At 43.6% G+C, this 26,620-nt stretch overlaps 2 protein-coding genes across 12 annotated transcripts in view; one reads left to right on the forward strand and one right to left on the reverse strand.

Moving 5' to 3' along the window:
* Positions 1–26,620, reverse strand: part of PCGF6 (polycomb group ring finger 6) — a 1,082,924-nt gene that overhangs the window by 131,636 nt on the left and 924,668 nt on the right. The gene's annotated exons all lie outside the window — the stretch shown is intronic.
* The window catches only part of GBF1 (golgi brefeldin A resistant guanine nucleotide exchange factor 1), a 133,546-nt gene that overhangs the window by 90,519 nt on the left and 16,407 nt on the right, over positions 1–26,620 (forward strand). For 8 of the 11 annotated variants that reach the window (XR_014826823.1, XR_014826822.1, XR_014826821.1 and 5 more), the window contains exons 4-14: positions 7,309–7,440; positions 15,512–15,630; positions 16,162–16,270; positions 16,774–16,834; positions 18,867–18,921; positions 22,846–22,993; positions 23,294–23,517; positions 24,282–24,447; positions 25,111–25,322; positions 25,660–25,758; positions 26,362–26,556. Coding sequence is in view for 7 of the 11 variants with exons in the window: in XM_084995261.1 (XP_084851387.1) it covers positions 7,309–7,440; positions 15,512–15,630; positions 16,162–16,270; positions 16,774–16,834; positions 18,867–18,921; positions 22,846–22,993; positions 23,294–23,517; positions 24,282–24,447; positions 25,111–25,322; positions 25,660–25,758; positions 26,362–26,556 (1,520 nt within the window). In the remaining 4 variants the exon portion in view is untranslated. Of the gene's footprint in view, positions 1–7,308; positions 7,441–15,511; positions 15,631–16,161; positions 16,271–16,773; positions 16,835–17,107; positions 17,460–18,524; positions 18,922–19,650; positions 19,750–22,845; positions 22,994–23,293; positions 23,518–24,281; positions 24,448–25,110; positions 25,323–25,659; positions 25,759–26,361; positions 26,557–26,620 lie in introns of those variants that run through there. The other 3 variants (XM_084995266.1, XM_084995264.1, XM_084995265.1) reach the window with 3 other exon arrangements.

The raw sequence follows: 26,620 nt of genomic DNA on the forward strand, positions 1-26,620 counted from the left end.
TTAGAACTTATTTTAGTTATAATACTCTAGAATTTGGAGGATGTTCTGGAATGGCTAGTTGAAAATCAGGCTTATTTCTATAGAGTGCTATTACTCAAGGTATAATCTGTAAATTATTTCTGGTACACAAACTGCTATTGACTGCACAAGGAATGTATACAGAAATTGAGAGAAAGTATTTAAAAATTTTTATAACATCTTCACAGAATAATTTTATGTTGTTTATTGTAATAATAAAAAATAAAGTTTGTATTATGTCTTTGTTCTTTAGCAATGCTAGATCCCCAACCCACTGAGTGAGGCCAGGGATTGAACCCCCATTCTCATGGATACTAGTCAGATTTATTTCCACTGTGCCACAACGGAAAGTCCCTGTTTGTTTGTTTTTGGGTTTTGTTTTTGTCTTTTTAGGGCCCCACCCACAGCATATGGAAATTCCCTAGCCAGGGATTGAATCTGAACTGCAGCTGGAGCAATATCAGATCCTTTAACCCACTGCTACTGCCTGGGATCAAACCCGAGCCTCTGCATAACCTGAGCCACAGCAGTCAGATTCTTAACTGCGACACAGCAGGGACTCCTATCTTTGTTTTTGAAATTTCATTTTCTAATGTTTTGGTTCATCGTGGTTGCTAAAACTATGGGTCTGCAATGGACTGACTCTGAGGGGGAAAAAACTAGCCCTTCAGCAAGATAGCTCTGGGGGAAGGGAGGCTTTTTTTTTTTTTCTCCCTTGCTTTTTAAGGCTGCCACCCATAGCACGTGGAAGTTCCCAGGCTAGGGGTCAGATTGGAGCTGCAGCTGCCAGCCTGTGCCACATCCACAACAACACTGGATCCAAGCTGAGTCTGTGACTTACCCCACAGCTCATGGCAGTGCCAGACCCCTGACCCACTGAGTGAGAACACGGATCGAACCCGCATCCTCTTGGATACTAGTTGGATTGTTTCCACTGTGCCACAAAAGGAACCCCCTGTTTATTTTGGTTTTTCTACACAGATAATTATGTTATCTACAAATAGTGAGAGTGGGAATTCCTTGGTTTTTATTTGGTTGGTGGGTGGGTTTTTTTTTTAAGGCCGCACCTGGGGCATATGTAAGTTCCTGGGCTAGGGCTTGAGTCAGAGCTTCAGCTCCTGGCCTATGCCACAGCTGCAGCAACACAGGGATCCGAGCCACATCTTCGACCTACACTGCAGCTTGCGGCAACACCAGGTCCTTATTAACCCAGTGAGCAAAGAAAGGGATCAAACCAGCATCCTCAGGGACACTGTGTCGGATTTTTAATCTGCTGAGCCATGACGGGGACTCCTAGCAAGATAGTATTCTTCTAGAGGACCATCTGAACATCTTACCAAGATGATGAAACAAAAATTTAGGTTTTTAAAAAAATTACACATTTATGGAATTTCCTGTGTGGTGCGGTGGGTTAAGGATCTGGTATTGCCACAGCTGTCCACTTTTATAGTACTAGAAGCCCTAGCCAGTGCAGTGAGACAAGAAAAGGAAATAAAAGGCATGAAAATTGAAAAGGAAGAAACAACACTCTCACTATTTGCAGATAACATAATTATCTGTGTAGTGAACCCCAAAAAAATCTATCCAAAAAAATCTAGAATGAATAAATGAGTTTTAGTAAGATCACAGGATACAAAGTGAACAGACAAAAATCAATCATATTTCTATATACTAACAATGAACATCTGGAAACTGAAGTTAAAACATACCATTTACAGAAGTTCCTTTTGTGGCTTAGTGGTAACAAACCCGACTAGGATCCATGAGGACATTGAGTTCAATCCCTGGCCTCACTCAGTGGGTTAAGGATCCAGCATTGCTATAAGCTGCAGTGTAGGTCCCAGACATGGCTTGGATCTGGCGTTGCTGTGGCTGTGGCATAAGCCAGCAGCTGCAGCTCCGATTCGACCCCTAGCCTGGGAATTTCTGTATGCTCCTAGTGCGGCCCTTCAAAAAAAAAAAAAAAAAAAAAAAGAAAGAAAAGAAAAAAAAAACACACATTTTCAAACATGCCAAATAAAATTAAATACTTACTATAAATCTAATAAAACATATATAGAACCTGTATGCTGAAAATTGCATTGTACTGATGAAACAATCAAGACCTAAATATACAGAGCTACACTATGTGCATGGATTGGTAGGCACAAAATAGTAAAAATGTCATTTCTCCCCCAAAGTGATCTGTAGACTCAATGCAATTCCTAAAAAACTTCTAAGAAGCTTTTTTTTTTTTTTTTTTTTGGCAAATATAGGCAAGTTTATCATATTGAAATGGAAAGGCAAAGGAACTAGAATACTGAGAATAGTATTGAAAAAAGAAGAATAAAGTTGGAGGAATTATACTACCTGATTTTAAGACTTAGAATGTAGCTACAGTAATCAAGATAGTGTGGTACTGTCAGAGAGTTTGACACACAGATCAGTGGAACAGAACAGAAAACCCACTATGAATTCATACAAATAAGACCATTTGGTTTTTGACAAAGGTGCAAAGACAACGCAGTGAAGAAAGGATGATTTTTTTTCAACAAGTGCTGTTGGAACAATTAAACATCTTTGTGCCCAAAAAGCAAAACTTTGACTTACACCTCATATGTTATACAAAAATTATCTAAAAATAGATCATAGATATAAATGAAAGGCATAAATCAGCATACCTTTTGGAAGAAAACATGGGAAAAATCTTTGTGACCTGGGATTGGGAAAGAGTACTTAGATAAGACACCAAAAGACACAATGCACAAAGAAAAAAAAAATTGGTACACTGGACTTCATCAAAAATAAAATGGGGAGTTCCCGTCGTGGTGCAGTGGTTAACAAATCCGACTAGGAACCATGAGGTTGCGGGTTCGGTCCCTGCCCTTGCTCAGTGGGTTAACGATCCGGCGTTGCCGTGAGCTGTGGTGTAGGTTGCAGACGAGGCTCGGATCCCACGTTGCTGTGGCTCTGGCGTAGGCCGGTGGCTACAGCTCCGATTCAACCCCTAGCCTGGGAACCTCCATATGCCGCAGGAGCGGCCCAAGAAATAGCAACAACAACAACAACAACAAAAAAAGACAAAAGACAAAAAAATAAATAAATAAATAAATAAAAGTGCTTAAAAATAAATAAATAAATAAATAAATAAATAAATAAAAATAAAATGGGAATCCCCCTTGTGGCTCAGTGGGATAAGAACCCAACATAGTGTCTATAAGGACGTGGGTTCAATCCCTGGCCTCACTCAGTGGATTAAGGATCCATATTGCCATGAGCTGCAGCGTAGGTTTCGGATGCAGCTCAGATCTTGTGTAGCTGTGGCTGTGGTGTAGGCCAGCAGCTCCAACTCTGATTCAGCCCCTAGCCTAGGAACTTCCCTATGTAACATGTGCAGCCCTAAAAAGAAAAATGAAATTAAGTGATAAAATACAAAACAAAATGCTCTGTAAGAGACTGAAAAAAAACAAGCTGCAGACTGGGAGAAGATACTTGTAAATAATCATGTAATTGTTTTGCTTTTTGATTTTGGGGGTTTTTTTTGTTCTGTTGTTGTTTTGCTTTTTAGGGCCACACCTGCAGCATATAGAAGTTCCCAGGCTAGGGGTCAAATCAAAGCCACAGCCACAGCAACAATGGATCCAAGCTGCCTCTGCAACCTACACCACAACTCATGGCAACGCCAGATCCTTAACCCACTGAGCAAGGCCAGGGATCGAACCCGAGTCCTCATGGATCCTAGTTGGGTTCATTACCACCAAGCCACAACAGGAACTCCTAATTGTATAATTGTAATTGTAATAAAGGACTTGAATCCAGAACAGACTTATTCAAGTCTCTAAATTCAACAGTATGAAAACAAACAACTCCATTAAAAAATAAGCGAAAGACTTGATCAGATACATCACCAAAAAGGATACATGGCAAATAAGCACATGAAAAAGGTGTTCGCTGTCACTAGCCATTAGCAGCCAAGTGCGAATTTATTTATGTATTTATCTGTGCTTTTTAGGGCCACACCTGCGGAATATGGAGGTTCCCATGCTAGGGTCGAATCGGAGCTACAGCCACTGGCCTATGCCACAGACACAGCAACGCCAGATCCAAGCTGCATATTTGACCTACACCATAGCTCATAGCAATGCCAGATCCTTAACCCACTGATCAAGGCCAGGGATCAAACCCAGAACCTCGTGGTTCCTAGTCATATTCATTAACCACTGCGCCACAGTGGGAACTCCAAATGCAAATTTAAACCACGTAGAGATACTACTACCTACCTACCTACTAGGATGACTTAAATGAAGATACTGAAGATACCAAGCATGGGAAAGGAGGTGGAGAAACTAGAATTCTCATTGCTGGTGGGAGTGTAAAGTGGTATGAGACCCTGGAAAACAGTTTGGCTGTTTCTCATAAAGTTAAACATACACTTACTCTTTGACTCAGAAATCCCACTCCTGAGTGTTCATCCCAGAGAAAGGAAAACCAGTGTTCTTCACACAAAAACCTGTGCACAAATGTTTGTAGCAGCTCTACTCAAAACTGCTCCAAACTGGAGAAACCAAATGTCCTTGAGCTAGCTAGTGGATAAGCAGACTGCAGTACAAACATGCAGTGGAATACTGCTTGGCAATACATAGGGAACAAACTACTGGTCTGTGCAGCAGTTTAGATGAATCTCAGAGGCATTATGCAGAGTGAAAGAAATTAGTCTCAAAAGGGTGCATACTTTATGACGATTCCATTTATTATGACCTTCTTGATAAAACGATGGTGAGAGACTAGATCAGTGGTTGATAGGTTAAGGGTAAGGGGAGGATATGAACACAAAGAGATAATAGAGGGAGATTGCTGGGATGATGAAACTTGTTTATGAAATTAAAAATTTTAGGAGTTCCTGTCGTGGCTCAGAGGTTAACAAATCTGACTAGGAACCATAAGGTTGCAGGTTCCATCCCTGGCCTCGCTCAGTGGGTTAAGGATCCAGTGTTGCCGTGAGCTGTGGTATAGGTCAAATATGCAGCTTGGATCTGGCGTGGCTGTGGCGTTGGCCAGTGGCTGTAGCTCCGATTCGACCCCTAGCCTGGGAACCTCCATGTGCCACGGATGTGGCTCTAGAAAAAAAACAAAAAAACAAAATTAAAACAGGAGTTCCCAACTTTGCAAAGCAGAAACAAATCTGACTAGGAAACCTAAGATTGCAGGTTCAATCCCTGGCCTCACTCAGTGGATTAAGGATCGGACGTTGCTGTGAGCTCTGGTGTAGGTTTTAGACACGACTCAGATCCTGCGTTGCTATGGCTGTGGCCTAGCCTGGCAGCTGTAGCTGATTAGATCCCTAGCCTGCGAACCTCCATATGCCCTGGGTGCAGCCCTAAAAAGAAAAAAAAAAAAAAATTAAAACAAAAAGAGGCAGAATACACATGGCCTCAGAAGTGTCAAACCATGGCTGTAAAATTGCCTTAGTCTTTCACTATAAAGCAAGTATAGATATAGCAACTGGGTGAATGCTCAGAAAATCGGTTTCCTCTCCCATCTCTCAAAGATTTTTTTTTTCCATCTAGACTTTCATATCTCAAATATACCAAATATTCTTTTAATGATGGACCAAATTGTATGTAATACAGTTACATCAAGACTAGGTGACTAATTTTTTAATGTGCTTTTTAAAGGTATTTTATGTATTTCAGTTTTTCCAAGTGTTTCTGTTCCTTAGATCTCAACCCTCTACCACTTTACACACACATAAAGGTTTTTCTCTGCAAATTGTACATCTCTAGGTGGGGGTAGTGGGGGATGAGAAGCAGGTTTTATACAGCTGATGGTGATCACTGTACAGACAAGCTTGGAAAATGCTACCCAATCTGCCAATTAATTAAAGCATTAATCTGAGGAGCAGCCGGGCCCAGGGAATATTTACCAAGGGGGGTGGGGTGGTAGGAATTGAGTGGGAAGCTCCCTGCATTTGCATGAAAATGAAGGTACTTAGGAAACCCAGCTTCCTTTTGTCTCTAAAGGTGGAGCAGTCCTTAATTCTGTCCCTAAGTCTTTCTGGCCTATTTAGAAGCCTTTTAGGGAGCTGGTCTCTGAGAGGTGAAAGCACAGCAGACTCTAAAAAAACAAATTAAGCTCTGGGCATAGTAAGATAGGGAGCAAGTCTAGTATAGACTAGCTTCTTAGACCTGGAATGAATCCTTCTAAATTCAGGAGTATATGCTCATACTTAGGTAGAATAGATGTTATGGTTTCACAAGTTTTGGAACCATATGTATAGACTAGGTTCTGATTCCAGCTCTTGTTTCTTATTAGCTGTGTGATTTGGGGCCAATCATATATCTTATCTGAGCCTTATTTTTCTCATCAGTAAAATAAAGATTATGAATTGCCTCTTCATCTCAAGGCAGTTAGCCATCTGCATACCATAGACAGAAAGGAGGCTAGAGAGTGGTTAGGACCTTACAAGATTACAAACTGCCTCCAGTACAGCCCTTTGTTCTTTTTAAGCTTATTTTTCAGCAAGGGACTATAAATCTCGAGTTTCCCCGTAGGGAAACTCCCTGCATTCTTTATCTCTAGAAGTGACCTTGACCATAAGCAAAAGACAAGAACAGCAGGTCATCCTGAGATCGCTTTGGCCACATTGGCTGTCTGTACTCAAGATGAGGTTTACCTGTGTATCACTAGGTAGCATAGTGGAATGCACATGGAAAATTGACCCAGAAATATTTGATATTAAAGAATTACTATTTTTAACTTTTTTATTTTAAAAAATATAAAATTTACCATCTTAACCATTTTATTGTTAATTTTTGTCTTTTTTTTTTAGGGCGACACCCATGGCATATGGAAGTTCCCAGACTAGGGGTTGAATCAGAATTGCAGCTGCTGGCCTACACCACAGCCCCTGCAGCATGGGATCCAAGCCATGTCTGCAACCTGCACAGCAGCTCATGGCAATACCAGATCCTTAACCCACTGATCAAGGCCAGAGATCGAACCCTCATCCTCATGGATACTAGTCGGGTTGGTTATCACTGAGCCACGGTGGGAACTCCTATTGTTAATTTTTAAGCGTTGTAATGATACTGTGGTTTTTTTAAGCTTTTTAATCTCTTAGAGCTACATACTAAAAATTTTGCAGGTAAAATGACAGAGTGTCCAGGATTCAATTCAAGGTAGTCCAAAGGGTGGAAGATTGTCCCATCAACTAAGAACTCTAGCCTCATGGCACAGATAAGAAGGGCCTTTTTCTAGGGTTTAGCTTTTTTGTAAGATGTTATCTCTTCATTCTCATTTCTTTTCTTGCAGAACTCTCAGAAATTGAGCCCAATGTATTCCTTCGTCCATTTCTGGAAGTAATTCGCTCTGAAGATACCACTGGCCCTATCACTGGACTGGCGCTCACCTCTGTCAACAAGTTCCTGTCCTATGCACTCATAGGTAAGAGCTCAGGCTTGCTGGATGGATGACCAAGGCCCTTCGTTTCTTGCCTCTCCTGGAGTGGTCAGGCTTTAGGCAATGAGCTGGTGATACTGGAAAATTTTTCCCAGCCATCTGTTTCCTTGTAGAAGAGAAGTAGGATTGTTATTGGTGATTCATACACTAATTGATTCAGAGTGGGGAGTGAGAGATTTCTTTGGGACTTAGATTTCTTTGTGCTGGGGAGGAAGTAAAGAGTATAAAGGTATGGTTCTCTCAGAGGTTTGATTTGGTTTGGTTTATTTTTAATGTTGTTTTTCAAATACAGCGCATGCTTTTTTCCTCAGTGTTTTTTTACTTTTTTTTTTTTTTTTTTTTGCCATTTCTTGGGCTGCTCCGGAGGAAGTTCCCAGCCTAGGGGTCTAATCGGAGCTGAAGCCGCTGGCCTACACCAGAGCCACAGCAACGCTGGATCCGAGCCGCGTCTGCAACCTACACCACAGCTCTTGGCAACGCCGGATCATTAACCCACTGAGCAAGGGCAGGGACCAAACCCGCAACCTCATGGTTCCTAGTCGGATTCGTTAACCACCGCGCCATGACAGGAACTCCCTCAGTGTTTTTTAAAATTGTTTTTTTAAATTGAAGTGTAGTCAGAGTTCCTGTCATGGCTCAATGGTTAATGATTCTGACTAGCATCCATGAGGACGCAGGTTCGATCCCTGGCCTTGCTCAGTGGGTTAAGGATCTAGCATTGCTGTGAGCTGTGGTTTAGGTTGTAGACATAGCTCAGATCTGGCATTGCTGTGGCTGTGGTGTAGGCCTGCAGCTGTAGCTCCGATTACTCCCCTAGCCTGGGAACCTCCAAAATGCCACAAGTGTGGCTTCGAAATGTAGTTGATTTACAGTGTCATGTTTCAGGAGTACAGCATAGCAATTCATAAGTAATTATTGGAGAAATACAAATCATATATATATTCTTTTTTCAGATTATTACAAAATATTAACTATAGTTCCTGTGCTATGTAATAGGTCTTTGTTGGTTACTATTGTTTGTATGTTAATCTCAACCTCCTAATTTACCCCTCCCTCCAAACCCCTTTCCCCTTTGGTAACCATAAATTTGTGAGTCTCTTTCTGTTTTGGAAATAATTTCATTTATAATCTTTTTTTTTCTCCTAAGATTCACATTTAAGCAATATCATATGATGTTTTTCTTTCTCTGTCTGGCATACTTCACTTATTATGATAATCTCTTAAGTCTATGTATGTTGCTGCAAATGGTATTGTTTCATTCTTTTTTATGGCTGAGTAATATTCCAATTGTATATATATGTCACATCTTTTTTATCCATTCGTCTGTCAATGGACATTTATGTTGTTTCCATGTCTTGGCTGTTGTAAATCGTGCTGGAATGAACTTTGCAGTGCATGTATTTTTTTCAAATTATGGCTTTCTTCATGTATATGCCCAAGAGTGGGATTGCAGGATAATATGGTAACTCTATTTTTAGTTTTTTTAAGGAAGCTCCATACTGTTTTCCATAGTGGCTATACCAATTTATATTCACACCACAAATGTCAGAGGGTTCCTTTTTCTTCACACCCTCTCACCTTTTATCATTTGTTGACTTTTTGATGATGGCCATTCTGACTGGTGTGAGGTGATACCTCATTGTAGTTTTTTGATTTGCACTTCTCTAATAATTAGCGATGTTTAGCATCTTTTCATGTGCCTTTTGGCCATCTGTATGTCTCTTGGGAGAAATTTCTGTTTAGATCTTCTACCCATTTTTTGAAATTTTTTTTATTGAATTGTATGAGCTTTTTGTATATTTTGGAGACTAATCCCTTGTTGGTTGCAGCATTTACAAATATTTTCTCCCATTCTGTAGGCTGTCTTTTTGTTTTGTTTATTGTTTCTTTTTGTGTGTGTGTGCAAAAAGCTTTTAAGTTTAATTAGGTCCCATTTGTTTATTTTTATTTCCATTTCTCTAGGAGACAAATCCAAAAAGATATTGGTGTAATTTATGTCTCCCGTGTTTTCCTCCAGGAGTTTTATAATATCCAGTCATACATTTAGGTCTTTAATCCATTTTGAGTTTATTTTGTGTGTGGTATTAGAGAATGTTGTAATTTCATTCTTTTACATGTAGCTGTCCAGTTTTCCCCGCACTGCTTATTGAAGAGACTGTCTTTTCTCCATTGTATATTCTTGCCTCCTTTGTCATAGATTAATTGACCATAGAAATATGGGTTTATTTTTGGGCTTTCTATTCTATAATGCATGCTCATCTTAAGAAGATAAACAGGAGTTCCTGTCGTGGCGCAGTGGTTAACGAATCTGGCTAGGAACCATGAGGTTGAGGGTTCCATCCCTGGCCTTGCTCAGTGGGTTAAGGATCCAGCATTGCTGTGAGCTATGGTGTAGGTCGCAGACGCAGCTCAGATCCCGCGTTGCTGTGGCTCTGGTGTAGGCTGGTGGCTACGGCTCCAATTAGACCCCTAGCCTGGGAATCTCCATATGCCGCGAGAATGGCTCCAGAAAAGGGAAAAAGACAAAAAAAAAAAAAAAAAAAGAAGAAGAAGAAGAAGAAGATAAACAGAAGATAAATAATAGGAGTTCCCATTGTGGCTCGGTGGGTTAAGAAACCGACTCATATCCATGAGGATGCAGGTTCTATCCCTGGCCTCACTCAAAGGGTTAAGGATCCAGCATTGCCGTGAGCTGTGGTGTAGGTCACAGACGCGGCTTGATCCCAAGTTGCTGTGGCTGTGGTGTAGGCCGGCAGCTGGCGGCTCCTATTAGACCACTAGCCTGGGAACTTCCATATACCTCTGGTGCAGCCCTGAAAAAAAAATGATAAACAATGAAGAGTTGTCTAAAAGAAAAGTTAATGGTCTCTATCTTCCTCAGTGTTCCTCCTCCTTTTTTAGGCAAATAATGTTAACAGGCAAGTTTGAATCTTTCTATACCTTTCTCTATGTGTATATAAATATATATAAAGTTCTGCCTTTTTTTAAAAAGAAAGAGGAGTTCTCTTGTGATGCAGCAGGTTAAAGATCTAGCGTTACTGCAGCAGCTTGGGTCACTCCTGTGGCACAGGTTTGATCCCTGGCCCAGAAACATCCACATGCCCTGGCCATGGCCAAAAAAAATAAAAAATAAAAAAATAAGAAAAAAGGAAGAAAAATAAGATTATGTGCTATGTATTTTCTTCAGGTAATAGTATTAACTTAGAAAGATATACATGATATAATTATCCATATGATTTCTTTTCCTCCAGTTTTATTGAGATATAATTGACATATAACATTGTATTAGTTTGTGTCCATAATGATTTATATATATATATTCTTGCAAAATGATTATCATAAGTTTAGTTAAATCCATCACTTCACATAAAGTTACAAATTTTTTGTTATGAGAATTTTTAAGATCTACCCTCTTAGCACCTTTCAAACACAAAAATCAGTATTATTAACTAAAGTCACCATGCTGTACACCACATCCCCAGAACTTTTAAACCTTATAACTGGAACTTTGTATGTTCTTTTTTTATTGTGATAAAATATATGTAATATAAAATTTGCCATTTTAATCATTTTAAGTGTATACTTCAGGGAGTTCGCATTGTGGCTCAGCAGGTTACAAACCCAACCCAACTAGTATCCATGAGGAGGGGGCCTTGCTCAGTGAGTTAAGGATCCAGAATTGCCATGAGCTGTGGTGTAGGTTGAAGACATGGCTCAGATCCCGAGTTGCTATGGCTGTGGTGTAGACTGGCAGCTCCAGCTCCGATTGGACCCCTAGTCTGGGAACTCACATATGTCATAGGTACAGCCCTAAAAAAAAAAAAAAAGTGTATGATTCAGCAGGATTAATCACATTTACAAGATTGTGCAGCCATCACTACCATATATTTCTCAAACTTTTTCATCACACCAAAAAAGAAATTCTAGAAAGTTCCCTTGTGGTTCAGTGGGTTAAGGATCTGGCATTGTGACAGCTGTGGCACAGGTCACAGCTGTGGTACAGGATCAGTCCCTGGCCTGGGAACTTCCATATGCAGCAGGTGTGGCCAAAATAAAAAATAAAAGAAATTCTAACTATTAAGCAATAATACACCACTTCCCCCTCACCTCAACCTCTGGTAAGATTTTTTTTTTCTTTTTGGTAGTTGTATCATTTCCATAGCATATATATAACACAATTCATTCAGTCACTCTTATTGAGTAATATTTAATATTTAGGTGTTTTTGTTTTTATGCTTTCTAGAGCCTCACGTGCAGCATATGGGAGTTCTAGGCTAGGGTCAAATCGGAGCTGCAGCTGCCAGCCTATGCCACAGCCTCAGCAATGCTGGATCTGAGCCACATTTGTGACCTACACCACAGCCAACAGCAATGCTGGATCCTTAGCCCACTGGGCGAGGCCAGGGATCAAACCCACATCCTCATGGATACTAGTAAGGTTGGTAACCTGTTGAGCTACAGTGGGAACCCTTAGGTTGTTTATTTTGAGCCATTAGAAGTAATGCTGAGGTAAGCATCCTTGTTCATGTGTCTTTATTAATTTTCCTTTTGTGTGACAGATTCCTGTACTTGAAATTTCTGGATTAAAGTCCATGTTATAATTATGTTTTTATATGTACTGCTAGTTTGCTTTTCCAAAAGAGTAAATCATTTGCACTTTCAACAGTAAAGCTTGAGAGTTTCCAATTCCCCAGCCTGTCACCTACACTGAATATTATTGACATCCTTTATTTCTGCAAATTTGGTGTGTGAAAACTGGTCTTTTGTTGTTTTTATTTTCTTGAGTTTGAACATTTGAATTTTTTCTCCTTTGCCTACTATATTATTGAGGAGGGGTTTTTTTCCTTATCAATTTGTAGGAGTTCTTTGTACAGTGAGGATATTAACCCATTGTCTACTGTAGTAGTACAAATATTTTCTCCTGTTCTAGTGTGTATCTGAATTTGTTTATGGTGTCTTTTGGGGATTCCTTTTTTAGTTGGTCTTGTCATTCAGGCTCCTGAATTCTTTTTCTCCTATTGCCTGCCCATGTGCAAGGGTGAGCAACATAGAAAACAGGCAGCTGTCCTTGTTTCTAAGTAAGGAGACAAGAAAAGAGGCAGCTCAGGCAGTAGGTAACTAGAAAGGAAAACAGCCGTCAGTTAAGGCAAGAAAACCCTTTATCTTTTCTGGAAAGTCGGATTTGCTTAACTGAAGCATTCAGGATCCTCAGCGGGTATCTTGGGTGCCAGCTATGTTCTGAATAGATGCATTGGCCTCTCCAGGCACCCTAGTCCTAGCTTCATACTTTTCCTAAGCAAAAAGCAGGGCCAGCTACGTAAAGCCTTACCCTGAGCACCACCTGCAGGTCATCTCTCTTCACAGCCTCCAGTAGCTGCCCTCTGTGCCTTTTCCCTCTGCTCTTTCATCAGTATTACTTCCTCCCCTTCATGGGCTTGGCAGACAAGCTGGTTATTGGAGACCTCAGGCCAGCTGGTCATTGGAGTTTCCGGTGGTGGGGAAAAAAGAATGCTGGAGGTGGTGATCGCAGTGGGCATGAGAAAAGAAACAGGAAGGAGTGTATGAGAGCCAGAGGCAAAGGAGGTGAGATTAGCAGATTTCTCTGCAGTCTTCTCCAGGGTGGCCAGAAAAGGAGGACAGTCTAAAGAAGGGGTCCTAGCAAAGCTCTGTTTAGTGAACCAATCTTTTGTTTAGGCTGCCCTTCTAGAAGGAACAGCCCTCCACCCCTTGGTTTTGTGACCCAAGGCTTCTAGGATTATTTTAGATCCTATTCCAACAACCAGCCTTTTGTGTGACCCTACACAGCTGCCAGACCAGGATTTGTGCCACTGACTACCTTACTTGTGAGGCCCTGCCTGTGATTTTAAGGACCTGTCGTTTGTACCAGTCTTTTTGGAAAATTAACTTTGCCACTTCATTCAAGCTCACAGGATGAGAGTTAGAAAAAGATCAGTAGAGCTTAAACTATTTTAACTCGGGATTACTGAAAAAATGGGAGAAATGGATCCCCCAGGAGTTTGTGAGGTAGGAGCAAGACTGCCATTCACTAGGAGCTCTGAAACACCACACAGCACTGAGAAGGTCCTGGGTCTCCCAAGCAAGGAAAGGTCCTTCTGTGGACCCTAGAGGCCTGAATAAGGGCCCTGTCAGGCAGGATTATGAGGGAGAACTCAGGCTGGGGCCTTGAGAATATAGGATTTTCTGTGTTGATTAGGAGACACTTGGAGAGTTGGGGTGATAGGAGGAGCTGGGTCACCTCCTATACTATTATCATCATGAAATTGGCTTATTCTGCATGACCTCTAAAGTAGCCATTCATGATACTGAACAGAGGCATGTGGTAATAGGACAAAGAGATTCTTTGACTAGATGTCAAAGACTAACCAGGATGGGAGTTCCCATTGTGGCTCAACAGGTTACCAACCTGACTAGTATCCATGAGGATATGGGTTTGATCCCTGGCCTCACTCGGTGGGTTAAGGATTCGACGTTGCTGTGAGCTGTGGTGTAGGTCACACATGCGGCTCGGATCTGGCATTGCTGTGGCTGTAGCATAGGCCAGCATCTACAGCTCTGATTCGATTCAACCCCTAGCCTGGGAACTTCCACATACTGCAAGTGCGACCCTTAAAACAACAACAACAACAACAAAGACTAACCAGGATGGAAGAGAAAGAAGAAAACAAATGAAAACCACTCATAATTGTTGAAAGTTTTCTGGCTCATTGTTGCAAGAGTAATATTCTGGTTTCTCAGCCATGCCCTGAGTTTCAAGCTCAGGAACTCCATTAATTTCAGGTACCAGGAAAGAGAAAATGGTAAGAATTTCTTCCAATTCCCACACTTAAAACTAGGAAGCACTCCTACCTTACACCATGCCACCTCTGGAGCATCTTTCTCTGTCACTCACAAAGCTTTGTCCTGTCCCTATCTTTTTTTTTCCCTACTTATGCTCCCCTTTCAAGAACAATGCAGGCAGTTCTTCAGGACCCTTGTAGATATCATTTTGGCTAGTCCTTGTGGATATTTAACTCACGAATGGGAGGAGAGTTTTCACCGTTGGCAGCATTTGAGTTAGCTTCTGGCATGGTGTTGGTTGTCAGAGCTAGCTTCTCTCTTCTTATTCATAGTTGAAAGTCTCCCTGGAGTTCCCTTGTGGTGCAGTAGGTTAAGGATCCAGCATTGACACTGCAGTGGCTCTGGTCGCTGCTGTGGCACAGCTTCAATCCCTGTCCCAGGAACTTTTGCATGCCCTGGGCGAAGCCAAAAAAAAAGTCTCCCTCTATCCTACTCCCCAGTTAGCCAGGCTCCAGTCTTGTTTAGTTTGTCCCTTATCTCTCTTTAATCTTTAGTTAAACTTATAACAGGATTCTTGTGCATGTCACATTGTTTTAAATAAAGAAACCAAAGCAGGAAGAGTTCTCTTGATTTACTGTAATGGGGCACCCAGGCATGAGTATTGGCAGCAGTAACTGTCCATTTCTTCCCCCTACTCATTTACCTCAGTTGCATCTGAACACAACATTCCAAAAGCAATCAGAGAGTTGTGTTGAAAAAGAACACATGGAAAGAGAAGGGCTGCAGCTTTGGCCTTAAAAGCTCTGGTCCTACTCAGCCCTTCAAACACCTCATATCTCCAGGCCCTTCCTCTATGAAGTGAGCAACTTTACACCAATGATTCCCAAAGTGTGGTCCCCTGACCAACAGCGTTAACTTTGCCTGGAATCTTGTTAGAAATGCAGATTCTCAGGCCTCACTCTAGGTCTACTAAATCGAAAATTCTGGGAGTTGAACCCAGCAATTTTTATTTTTAACAAGCCCTCAAAAAGTGATTCTGATACATCTTTGAGAACCGCTTTCACTCTGTGGAGTTTGTGTGCCTAGAGGCTTGTTAAAGCTGGTTATGGACACAAATTCACAGGTAGCTCAGTGAGCCATAGGTTAGGGAATTGGAGAGGATAAAGCCAGTCTCTCAAAATATTCCTTAGACAGGATGTCTTGCCTTTTCTGTCTCTCTTCTACACGTCATTTAGTCTTTTCTTTTTCTCTGGAGCAGATCCCAGCCATGAGGGCACAGCAGAGGGCATGGAGAACATGGCAGATGCTGTCACCCATGCCCGTTTTGTGGGCACAGATCCTGCCAGCGATGAGGTTGTCCTGATGAAAATCCTTCAGGTAAATGGAAGGGAAGAACAATTAGACTAATGGCCAGGAGCTGGTGCCACAAGCTGTCCTTATGCAAGCCTCTGCAGGCAGCATGAAACTGTGTTTTGACTCCACTGGGGCTTAGAGAGCTACTTTGTTTCCAAACAAGCAGCTCCAGGTACTGAAAGTAAAAGCTTTTTCTAAGGAAAATAATTAAAAGTTTATATGAACTGATATCAAATACTGAAACCCTTAATACCCAGGTACCTCTGGCAGCCTGTATCTGTGCCATCCATCTGTTGGGCTTGTAGCCTGGGGCTGGAATGAGTGCTGAACTCTGTTGGGGTCATGCAGTGGAAAGACAGTTCTCAAGACAAGCTCCTGGGAGTTCCCCCTCCCCCAAAGCCGAGTGGAAGTCAGCATTCTTGCTAACCTTTCTTTTACCCTTGAGTGCTTCGTAGGAGACTAGAGAAACAGGAGGTGGCTTCTCTCCCCTCCTGTACACCCTTCTTCACCCAGCCTGCCTTGTTTATCACAGTATCTCCTCTTTCTTCCTGGTAGGTGCTGCGGACTCTGTTGCTGACCCCAGTGGGTGCCCACCTAACCAATGAATCTGTCTGTGAGATTATGCAGTCTTGCTTCCGGATCTGCTTTGAAATGAGGCTCAGTGGTAGGTGCTTGAATATTGGGCCCTTTACCATTCCTTGGGGCCAGTATTTGTATGAATACAGGATGCTGTCTCTGAATGCCGAAAGAGAGAGGAGGCTTATGACTTCTCCATCACCTACCTTGTGGAGCCATTTAGGGGTCTGGAAGTCTCTGTACTTGACAGTTTGTTATGTAGCTAGAATAGAGACCTTAGTTCTTTGTGCCAGGGTAGGAATTGGGATAGATCCCAGATTGACTCAGCCCAGCACCAGATCTCCCTCCCTTGGGGTTTCTGGAATTGACACCAGCCCCTGAGAACACATCTTTGTGCCCTTTTTTCCTGACTCAGTAGTGTCATCTAGCGGGCCAATGAAGTTATGGCTGCCAGGCTGAGCTGGAGCTGGTTTTAATAAGTTTGACATAATCCTTAGTAAACAAGGTTTGGAGGGGAGTCTGCTCTGAGAAGCCTCCTGATAAAAGCACAGCAAGTAATGACACCTGTGTTATTTGTTTTTGCCTGTGCAGAGTTATTGAGAAAATCCGCAGAGCACACTCTCGTAGACATGGTGCAGCTGCTCTTCACAAGGTAAACCTGCTGCTGTTTGCTTCAGCCCGGCTGCCCAGGCCTCTTGAGTCTGCCTGCTTCCACACAGCCACTTCAGGGACCTGGCTAACCCCACAGCCACCTCTGAGGCCACTGAGATTATGGATGCGGGTAGTTCTCTGGGCCTGGGGTTACCAAGGAAGGGAGAAGGAGGAGGAAGCTGGCTTGGCCTCGGGGGGTGGAGGGAAGCAAAGAGTTATTTGATCTAGACTGACAGACCTTCTGCTTCCCAAACTTGTGTCTGTTTCTGTGCAGGTAGCAGCTGGGAAGGGAACCCAGAGAGGAAGCCAAACTCAAGGGAGCCTGGAACAGGTTGCTGAGCTCCCAGAGCTCAGCCCAATTTCTATGAGGAAGGACCAAGGCTAGGGTGACCAACAATCCTGGTTTGCCCGACTGTCCCAATTTTAGTCCTGAGTCCCGCATCTCGGAAAACCAAAACTGTTGGTTACCCCTCATCAAGGCCCTCCACTTAAGCCTAGGGGACCTTTTCATACTATGCCTATCACCCTGTTTTCTACATCTCCTTTTATGTTTGTTTTTTGGTTTTTGTTTTTGTTTTTTTTTGTTTTTTGGTTTTTTTTTTTTTTGCCTTTTTGCCTTTTCCTGGGCCGCTCCCGTGGCATATGGAGGTTCCCAGGCTAAGGGTCTAATCAGAGCTGTAGCCGCCGTCCTACGCCAGAGCCACAGCAACACGGGATCCTTAACCCACTGAGCAAGGCCAGGGATCAAACCCACAACCTCATGGTTCCTAGTCGGATTCGTTAACCACTGTGCCACGACAGGAACTCCATCTACATCTCCTTTTAATAGACTAACTTTGAGAAGAGCTGAGGTGAAGGCTTTACAGCCTCCTTTAGGGAATATTGGTAATGGGAGAGGTAATGCATGTGTGGGGGCAGGGGTTATAAGGGAAATCAGTGTACTGTGAACCTAAGATTGCTCTAAAATATAGTCTATTAAAACACATACACGGAGTTCTCATTGTGGCTCAGCAGTAAAGAACCAACTAGTATCCATGAGGACATGGGTTTGATCCCTGACCTTGCTCAGTGAGGTAAGGATCTGGCGTTGCTGTGAGCTGTGGTGTAGGTCACAGACATGGGTCAGATCCTGAGTTGCTGTGGCTGTGGCGTAGGCTGGCAGCTACAGTCTGAGAACTTCCATGTGCCTCAGGTGCAGCCCTAAAAAGACAACACATACACACACACCCCTACACCTTCCCCTGGGATTTATTTTTGCTCTCAGATCTGAAGATAGTAATCTTTATTATCTACAGACTAGATCCATCCCTGGCCCCTGCTACAAATTGTTGCTTACTTCCCAGATTCAAATTTACTGGTTTATCAAAACTTTAATATGCCTTTTACTTCTCACCCTATGTCCAATCTCGTGGGGTTTTTATAGACTGCCCTTTCCCCATCTCATGGCTTTTAGCAGTACTTGCCAAGTGAATCCAAGCAGGAAGGAGTCAGTTTAAAGATTAAAAAAAGAAAAAAAAGAAAGTTCCTGTCGTGGCGCAGTGGTTAACGAATCCGACTAGGAACCATGAGGTTGTGGGTTCAGTCCCTGCCCTTGCTCAGTGGGTTAACGATCCGGCGTTGCCGTGAGCTGTGGTGTAGGTTGCAGACACGGCTCGGATCCCGCGTTGCTGTGGCTCCGATTCGACCCCTAGCCTGGGAACCTCCATATGCCGCGGGAGCGGCCCAAGAAACAGCAAAAAGACAAAAAAAATAAATAAATAAATAAATAAAATAAAAAGAGCCTACACGCTCCAAGGGTACTTACTCACTTTTCCATGATGACTGCCTACAAAAAGTGTCTGTGTCACACGTCCCTCAATTCCTGTGGCTTTTTGACGAAGCTCTGAAAAGGGTGAAGTTAGCTGCCTTCTCTTCCTAGATTCTCCTAAGAGACAACATGCTTTGGCCCAGAGCATTTTTGCACTGTGGCTGGCATGAAGGGGAAGCTTTGTTTTTTTCCCTAATAACAGTCCATGGGATTTTCTATCTTACAGGTTACCTCAGTTTAAAGAAGAACCCAAGAACTATGTGGGGACCAACATGAAGAAGGTATGACCTGCTGTCCCTCATCCAAACTTTGATTTCCCAAATTCCATGCTATGGGGATTTTCCTGGATACCCTTGCTTAGCAAAAACATGCTTTTACCAGACATGTCTGCTTGGAATCTAGAAATAGCTATCAGTCCTTTAGCAAGAAATTTATTTTTTCCTAGGCACCTCTCCTTCCCCAACCTTTCCTGTCCAGCCTATCTTTGTTAATCTACCAGTAAGCTGGTGAGCCAGTCCTTCATGGAAACTGGGTGAGGCCCATCAGGCTGGGCTAAAAAAATGTGTCTTAATAAAGGCAAAAGTCGTGCCATCCCTTCAGGGCCCAGCTTTGTCAGCAGGTAGGAGGCCTAGAGAGGCTACACCTCAAATCCCACCCTAATGCTGGATTAGACGGCTCCTGCTTTGGGCTAGCCTCTGTTGATGAGATAAATCAAGTCTGACTTCAGATCAGAGGGTCTCAAACTGCTTGCTAGGAGAAGAGTGGTGGTCAGAAGAATCGCCTCTTTCTATCTTGAACTGAAGCCCTGGACTTCACAGGCCTCTGATGAGGATTCTGCTTGCAACCCAAAGAGGTTCTGCCCTTGGAGATGACCCTTGGCTGTTTTGGTGCATGCACCTGACCTTCCCCTTTCCCCTGACATCCATCCCCATTCCTGCCCTGTGCCCTGTTGGCGTGTGTCTGAGTTTATTTCACTCTGTTTAAATCGTTCGTTTGCCTGTCTTTCACAGATTTCTCCATGTCTCCTCAACAAACTGGAGCTAAGTAGTGGGGAGCAGACCAAAGCCCTGAACCAGTTAGAGAGGGTACTACTCTTTAAGAACCTCAAGGTCTCTCTCCCTCTCCCTCTCCTTACCCCTTTATTTACTTATTTAAATGTTTATTATTTATTTTTATGTAACATCTGGGTCCCATTTTCACTATGTAGAGCACAACTTATCCCTCCCTAGTAACACAGCCCAGCTTTAGAAGAGTTGCATGTGTTTTTAACTTGCAGTGTTGGGAATTCCCCTGGGGCATCTGGCTGCCTGCAGGCAGAGGAGGCCTAGACTGGTCATTCATGTGTAGTAAGCCTAGATAGAGAACCTGGGTCCTGCTGACTTCCTATGGGGAAGCTTAGTCTGCCATTTCTAGGGGAACTCTGAGGGACTGTCGATCAAGACCCTTCCCTCTTCTCTCCTCTCCCTTTCTCAGAGCTGGCAAAGACATTGATTCTAGCTGGATACCTGAACTTGGTTTTGAGGGAAAGGGTAATCTATCTAGTTGGGGTCTTTTTTTCTTGCTTAGCACTAAAAAGGTCATTCTAAGGTTTGGGACTCTAGATGAATGAAAAGGAGCCAGATCTTGGCTTAGCCCAAGACACTGGGAATATTTAGGGATCTGCAAAGATGCAATCTGTCCTTTAAAAATAGAAGAACTTAGGAGTTTCCTGGTGGCCTAACAGGTTAAGGATCCAGCATCATTACTGCTGTGGCCTGGGTCACTACTGTGACACAGGTTTGATTCCCTGGCCTGGGAACTTCTACATGCCACAGGCATAGCAAAAAAAAAAAAAAAAAAAATTATATATATACATATATATATGTATATAAATTTATATATATACATATATATGTATATATAAACCTAGAGGGAGGTGCAAGCTAAAGATTACCCTAATCCCCATTCCTACTTCAGGAATAAGAAGGAGAGAAAGAGGTATGGGCTATCTAAGCTAACTGTCACAAGAGTGTGCATGCTAGGGTGTGGTTGTGGACATCCAGATCATTGAAGATAAAAAGAACTGTGTGTGTTCGTGTTTGTGTGTGCACTAGACAGTCCATAGGCCTGTGTCTTCTTTGCATGCCTTGTCTCAAGTTTCATTTGTGTACTTAACCTAGTTTCAAGTTGCAGCTCTCTTCAGTGGCTACCCAGCATTTTTCTATGATTATTAACCTAGAACCTTCCCTTTCTTCGTAAAACCCTTTCTGTGTCCTTTGGAAATATATAGTTTCTTGAACAGTCCACCACCCCCACTCCCTTAGGGCCTTAGGACAGGGAGCACAGCTATACTTTTTAAGGACTCAGATGCTTGTGAGAACTGGAAGCCTTTCAACTCCTATTCCAGCCAAGAGACAGACAACATTAATTGAAATGATCAGGTTAGAGCTACCTTTGCAGAGGGTAGAGAATGAAACAGGAAGGACTTGATCCTAGTTTAGGAAGGAATCTCAGTGAGTGACTGGCTTCTCAGTGGAAGTAGGACTCCCTGGAATTCCTGAAATTGGGGGACCACTTGGAGAGAAAAGATACCTCACAAAAGTTGATCCAGATGTTAGTACTTTTGGGAGCTCAGTGTCAATTTCCAGTTTAAGCCAGGAAGTTCCTGTTTTCTCTCATTGATCTCTTGGACTTCTGGCCTATCTGCATGCTTGACTGACTCTTACCCCCAGAACTCCCCCACCACCACCACCATGAACTTGACCCAAACGAGCTTCAGTGGTTCCTGGAAGAAGCATCCTGGTTTCTGCTTAACCACAGCACTCAAGCACTTGAAACTAGCTCTCTTCTAGGCATGACTGCAGGCATTTTGGAGATGCAGGGACAGAAAGCATAAATTCAATGCTAGGCTGTTGCTATGTTACTAAGAGCCGAGGATGGGGCTCCATTGTTAGGCCTCTCTCCTTTCTGGGTGGAGCTATGGGTAAGGAAGGAAGAATCCTGTGGTTTCAAAGCAAGGGATCAAAAGTTACCCAGATTCTGGAGGGCTTGGAGGAGATTGAAGAAGGAGGGCCTCTCTCTCAAGTATTAGAAGGAATTGAATAGGCCAAGGATAATATGGGTATATTTAGCTTTTAGAAAGAGGCAGGGAGAAAAAGTCTTTCTATTCTCTTTTTGCATCATTCTAATGGTTCCTAGAAGAGAATTGCTGTTGCCCTTTCCAGGAATGGTCCATTAATCAAGGAATAGTTTGATATAACTGTAGAGGGACTGGATTCAAACCATAATTGAGAATGCATCAGGATTTTAAAAATGAAATAGGCCTAAACTAAGTAGTTAGGAACTTAGGGTAGAGAAAATGCATGAAAACTTATACCCTAAAGTAGTTAGCAGGTGATAGAGATTTTCCTTTGTGATTAAAAGGAAGCTATAAGAGGGATAAAAACTATAGCAAGAGAGAGGGAAATGAATAGAGCAAGAGTCTCAGAAATCAGTATAGCCTTACCATCTGAAAACATAAAGTTGCTTCCGGAAAGACCAATAGTGAGAAGGACAGGAGGCCTCACTGATATACCGAAATTGGGAGCAGCAGAGAGCATGACATGACCTTCCATCCTTAACTCCACAAATCAGATAGGATGCCACTCCTTCCTTAGAATGAACCCTTGACCAATTCGATGTAGACATTCCAGAGTAAGAGATATGCTTAGGATCTAGGCCTACTTCATGAAAAAATAGGAAAGCCAAGAGTCTGGCTGGGAAGGAACAGATTCTCATAGTTGGATAAGAACTAGGAGTAGGAGGCTACTGTGCAGGTAGTTAAGGAGGAAATCCCTGAGGTCCTGGGCCCATAGATCTGAAGCTTCAGGCAAAGGACCCCCTGCCTTTACCCTTTCTACAAGAGGACCAGGCACCCCATCTACAGGACTTAGGATTGCCACCCAGGATTCAGAGAAGCAGAGTGATGTGTGAGGCTGGCCATATTAATAACAGCCTAAAAACAATGTCACCTTCCACTTGGAGGCTGCCAGGCTGACCTTTAAAGTGGCAGTTCCAGAAGGCCAGTTAGAGGAGTAGGAATGTGCTCTGATGGTCTAGATTCTTCCTTTGGCACAGATGTAGGATATAGGCTATTTCCTAGGGACTAGTAGGATGAAAAGAAGGGAGATTTCTAGGGATACAGTCTTAATTTGAATGCCAGTGCTAATGAGGTGTGATATTTCCAGCTGAAAATGAGAGCAGGAGGCATGAGTGATTCATCCAAGTGGAAGAAACAGAAGAGGTCCCCCCGGCCCCCACGCCATATGACCAAAGTCACACCAGGTTCAGAGCTGCCCACCCCCAATGGAACCACCTTATCCTCTAACCTCACGGGTGAGTACCCTGAGCATCCTCTGATTAGAATAGATGGAAGAAAAGCCCCTTCCTTTCTCAGGAGTTTTGACATTGAAGACCAACCAGTTGAGGGCCTTTGACCTTTCTGATGAGTCCAAAAAAGGAAAACTCTAGATCAGATCTGTTATCCTCTTTCCAGTGGGACTGTGACTACTTTAGAGACCAGCATATGCAGAAATTAATATGCAGTCTGGGGGGAAAAAAATACCCAGTGCCTTGGAAGGTATGTGTTTCCCACAGAGTCTCTCTTCTTCAAACCTCACTTACTTTGCTTGGCAGGTGGCATGCCCTTCATTGATGTACCCACTCCCATCTCCTCTGCAAGTTCAGAAGCTGCCTCAGCTGTGGTCAGCCCCTCTACAGACAGTGGCCTGGAGTTCTCTTCCCAGACCACCTCCAAAGAGGACCTCACTGACCTGGAGCAACCTGGCTCTCCAGGGTACAGCACAGTTGCAGAGCCTGGCAGCAGTGAGCTGGGGGTTCCTGAGCAACCTGACCCCCAGGTACAGCTTTAATTTTTCAAGGTTCCTGTGAAGTCTTCTACTGTGGAAATTGGCTCAATCCTTTGGATCCCTTATTCAAGCCTTGGCTCAAAAGAAGGTTGCAGTGGGAAGGTTCTTCCCTGTCTCCTAGAATAAACTGTGCTGCCTAAAAAAACCACAGCACAACTTGCTGTGAGAGGTAGCTCATGGGATTTTCAAGCTTTGTATACAGGCAGTGCTTGGCAAAAGTCAGCATGTGGGGAGTTCCCGTTGTGGCTTAGTGGTTAATGAATCCGGCTAAGTACCATGAGGTTGCGGGTTCGATCCCTGGCCTTGCTCAGTGGGTTAAGGATCTGGCATTGCTGTGATCTGTGGTGTAGGCCACAGATGTGGCTTGGGTCCTGCATTACTGTGTCTGTGGTGTAGGCTGGCAGCTACAGCTCTGGTTCTACCCCTAGCCTGGGAACCTCCACATGCCATGGGTGCAGCCCTAAAAAGAAAAAAAAGTCAGCACGCTGGCCATGGCTTTTTCTGGAAATTACTCCCATGCTCCTGAGGGCCTCTGTTGCCTCTGGGGGGTTCTAGTTATCTGTGGTCAGTGATGCTCGGGTAATGTTTTCTGACTCCTTCATCATACTAGTGCCCCGAGCCATCTAGTATTGTTTCATAGCCCACTGATCTGGCCCTACATCTAGAGGACAGATAATTCAGGGAAGTAAGTTCCAAGTTGCTCTTGCCTCATCCCTTTTCCTATATCCCCTCCACCCCCACTACTGGTCATACAGGAGGGAACCCATGTGGAAAAGACCCAATCAGCTTCTGTGGAATCCATCCCTGAAGTGTTAGAAGAGTGCACATCCCCTACTGACCACTCTGACTCCGCCTCTGTCCATGACATGGATTACGTCAATCCCCGGGGCGTGCGCTTTACACAGTCCTCTCAGAAAGAAGGTGCGTACTCAGGCAGGCTCTGCCTGCTCACCCTCCCGCACCCTGCCTGAGTGTAGACCATCTTAGAACCAAGGTGTGTGATGGGCCAAGTCCTAGACAATTTTCTAGTCAGGAAATGCAATCAGGACTGCTGGATGGAGCCCTTCCCTGACTTATACAGAGTGGGAATTTGGTAGACAATAGGAAGTGAGAAGAAAGAATAGAAAGCTTGGGACTTTTAACAGAAAGATGGGAATCATCCATTCTGATTCCCTTTTAATAAGTGAAATTAGGAGTTCCCCTTGTGGCTCAGCAGTAACGAACCCAACTAGTATCCATGAGGACACAGGTTTGATCCCTGGCCTCGCTTGGAGGGTTAAGGAGGGGGCATTGCTGTGAGCTGTGGTGTAGGTCGCAAACGAGGCTCAGATCCCTTGTTGCTGTCGCTGTGGCTGGCAGCTGCAGTTCCAATTCACCCCCTAGCCTGGGAGCTTCCATATGCTAGGGGTATGGCCCTAAGAGAGAGGAGAAAAAAAGTGAAATTGGTCTCCCTACCTCCCAGGGGTGTGGGGTGGGATTCAGAAGCATTTATCTGAAGTTGCCTGTATAATGCAGGGCGGGCTAGGCCACATGATCAATCTAGTCGTTTCTTAGCAGTTCTACTTCCCTCCTGGCCTTTCCCAGGCACAGCTTTGGTCCCCTATGGTCTTCCCTGCATCCGTGAGCTCTTCCGCTTCCTCATCTCCCTTACCAACCCACATGACCGCCACAATTCAGAGGTTATGATCCACATGGGACTGCATTTGCTGACAGTGGCTCTTGAGTCAGCCCCTGTAGCCCAGTGCCAAACCCTCTTGGGCCTCATCAAGGATGAGATGTGCCGCCACTTATTCCAGGTAAGACTGGATTTCTAGAGGGGCTCCAAGCCCCTGGCTTTTTTTCTCTCAAGGGCCAGGGGAGCCCAGGGAGGTTTGGCTGATTTTCATGTGAAGAGTATAAGACCCAGGAGAGAACCTATCTCCCCTAATGACCAGTAGTCATAGGCAAGAAAACTCTTGTAGTTCTCTGGAGACTCTGGCAGCCAAAGGGAAACATAGGAATGGCTAGATAGAGAGTTCCCTCAGAGCACAAGACCTTAGTGGCAACTTCCCAGAGTTTGCTCTCCTGGCTTTCTCTTGGTTGAGCCATAGTCAGGTTTAGAAACTTAATGGTCCATCCTACTGTGATCTCCAGCTACTCAGCGTAGAGCGACTGAACCTTTATGCTGCTTCCCTACGAGTATGCTTCCTACTGTTTGAGAGCATGAGAGAGCACCTCAAGTTCCAGTTGGAGGTGAGTTTATTGAACTTGGAAAAAGAAGGGGAAAAAAGTAGGACTATGTAATGGTACCTTCATTAGGATTAGCTTTGTCATGCAGCAGGGATAGGATTTAGTGGCTTCTAGAGAATGCTTTTAGCCACCACAGTTTGGGTCACTGGCTAGCCTCTAGTGGAGAAATTAAAAGAAGCCTGGAGAAACCTGGCTGGCTATAAAATGGGAGAAGAACCCAAATAAGAGAACTGGCAGGTAACCTCACCATGAGTGGTTACAACTCTTCTGCCTACAGTTCTTTTGCAACACTGGCAGGCAAGTCAGGCTACCTTCACCACTAAATTGCAAAAAGAAACTCTGACTAGGACCAAATCACAGAGAGAGCACAAAAAGGGCAATAGGCAACTTGTTTGGGATCAGATACGAGGTAGAGAGCCAGGCCTTCCCCAGCATGAAGGTCAAAGAGGGGGGTGTATTTAAGGGATAGAATACCTTTAAGTGTCTCTTAATGTATGCCTCCTGGCTAGGCTCTGCTTCCTGTTTAATGTTTTTCCTGTCCAATTTGTCTCTTCTTATCTCGAACCCTTTTACCCCATCCAATGGCCATTACTGGATTATTGTCAGATGTACATCAAAAAGCTCATGGAGATCATCACTGTGGAGAACCCCAAGATGCCTTATGAGATGAAAGAGATGGCACTGGAGGCCATCGTGCAGCTCTGGCACATCCCCAGCTTTGTCACTGAGCTCTACATCAACTATGATTGTGACTACTACTGTTCCAACCTCTTTGAAGAGCTCACCAAGCTGCTGTCCAAGGTGCTGAGCATTATTTCTGGCCTCTAGAAAAAGGCGCTATCAAGGAAATCTCTCTGGTGGTCGT

This window comes from Sus scrofa, chromosome 14 (assembly GCF_054392235.1).
Source record: "Sus scrofa isolate SSC_HxYL_T2T_F1_AM1 chromosome 14, Sscrofa_HxYL_maternal_Yorkshire_Landrace_v2.0, whole genome shotgun sequence".
NCBI classification, from domain to species: Eukaryota; Metazoa; Chordata; class Mammalia; order Artiodactyla; family Suidae; genus Sus; species Sus scrofa.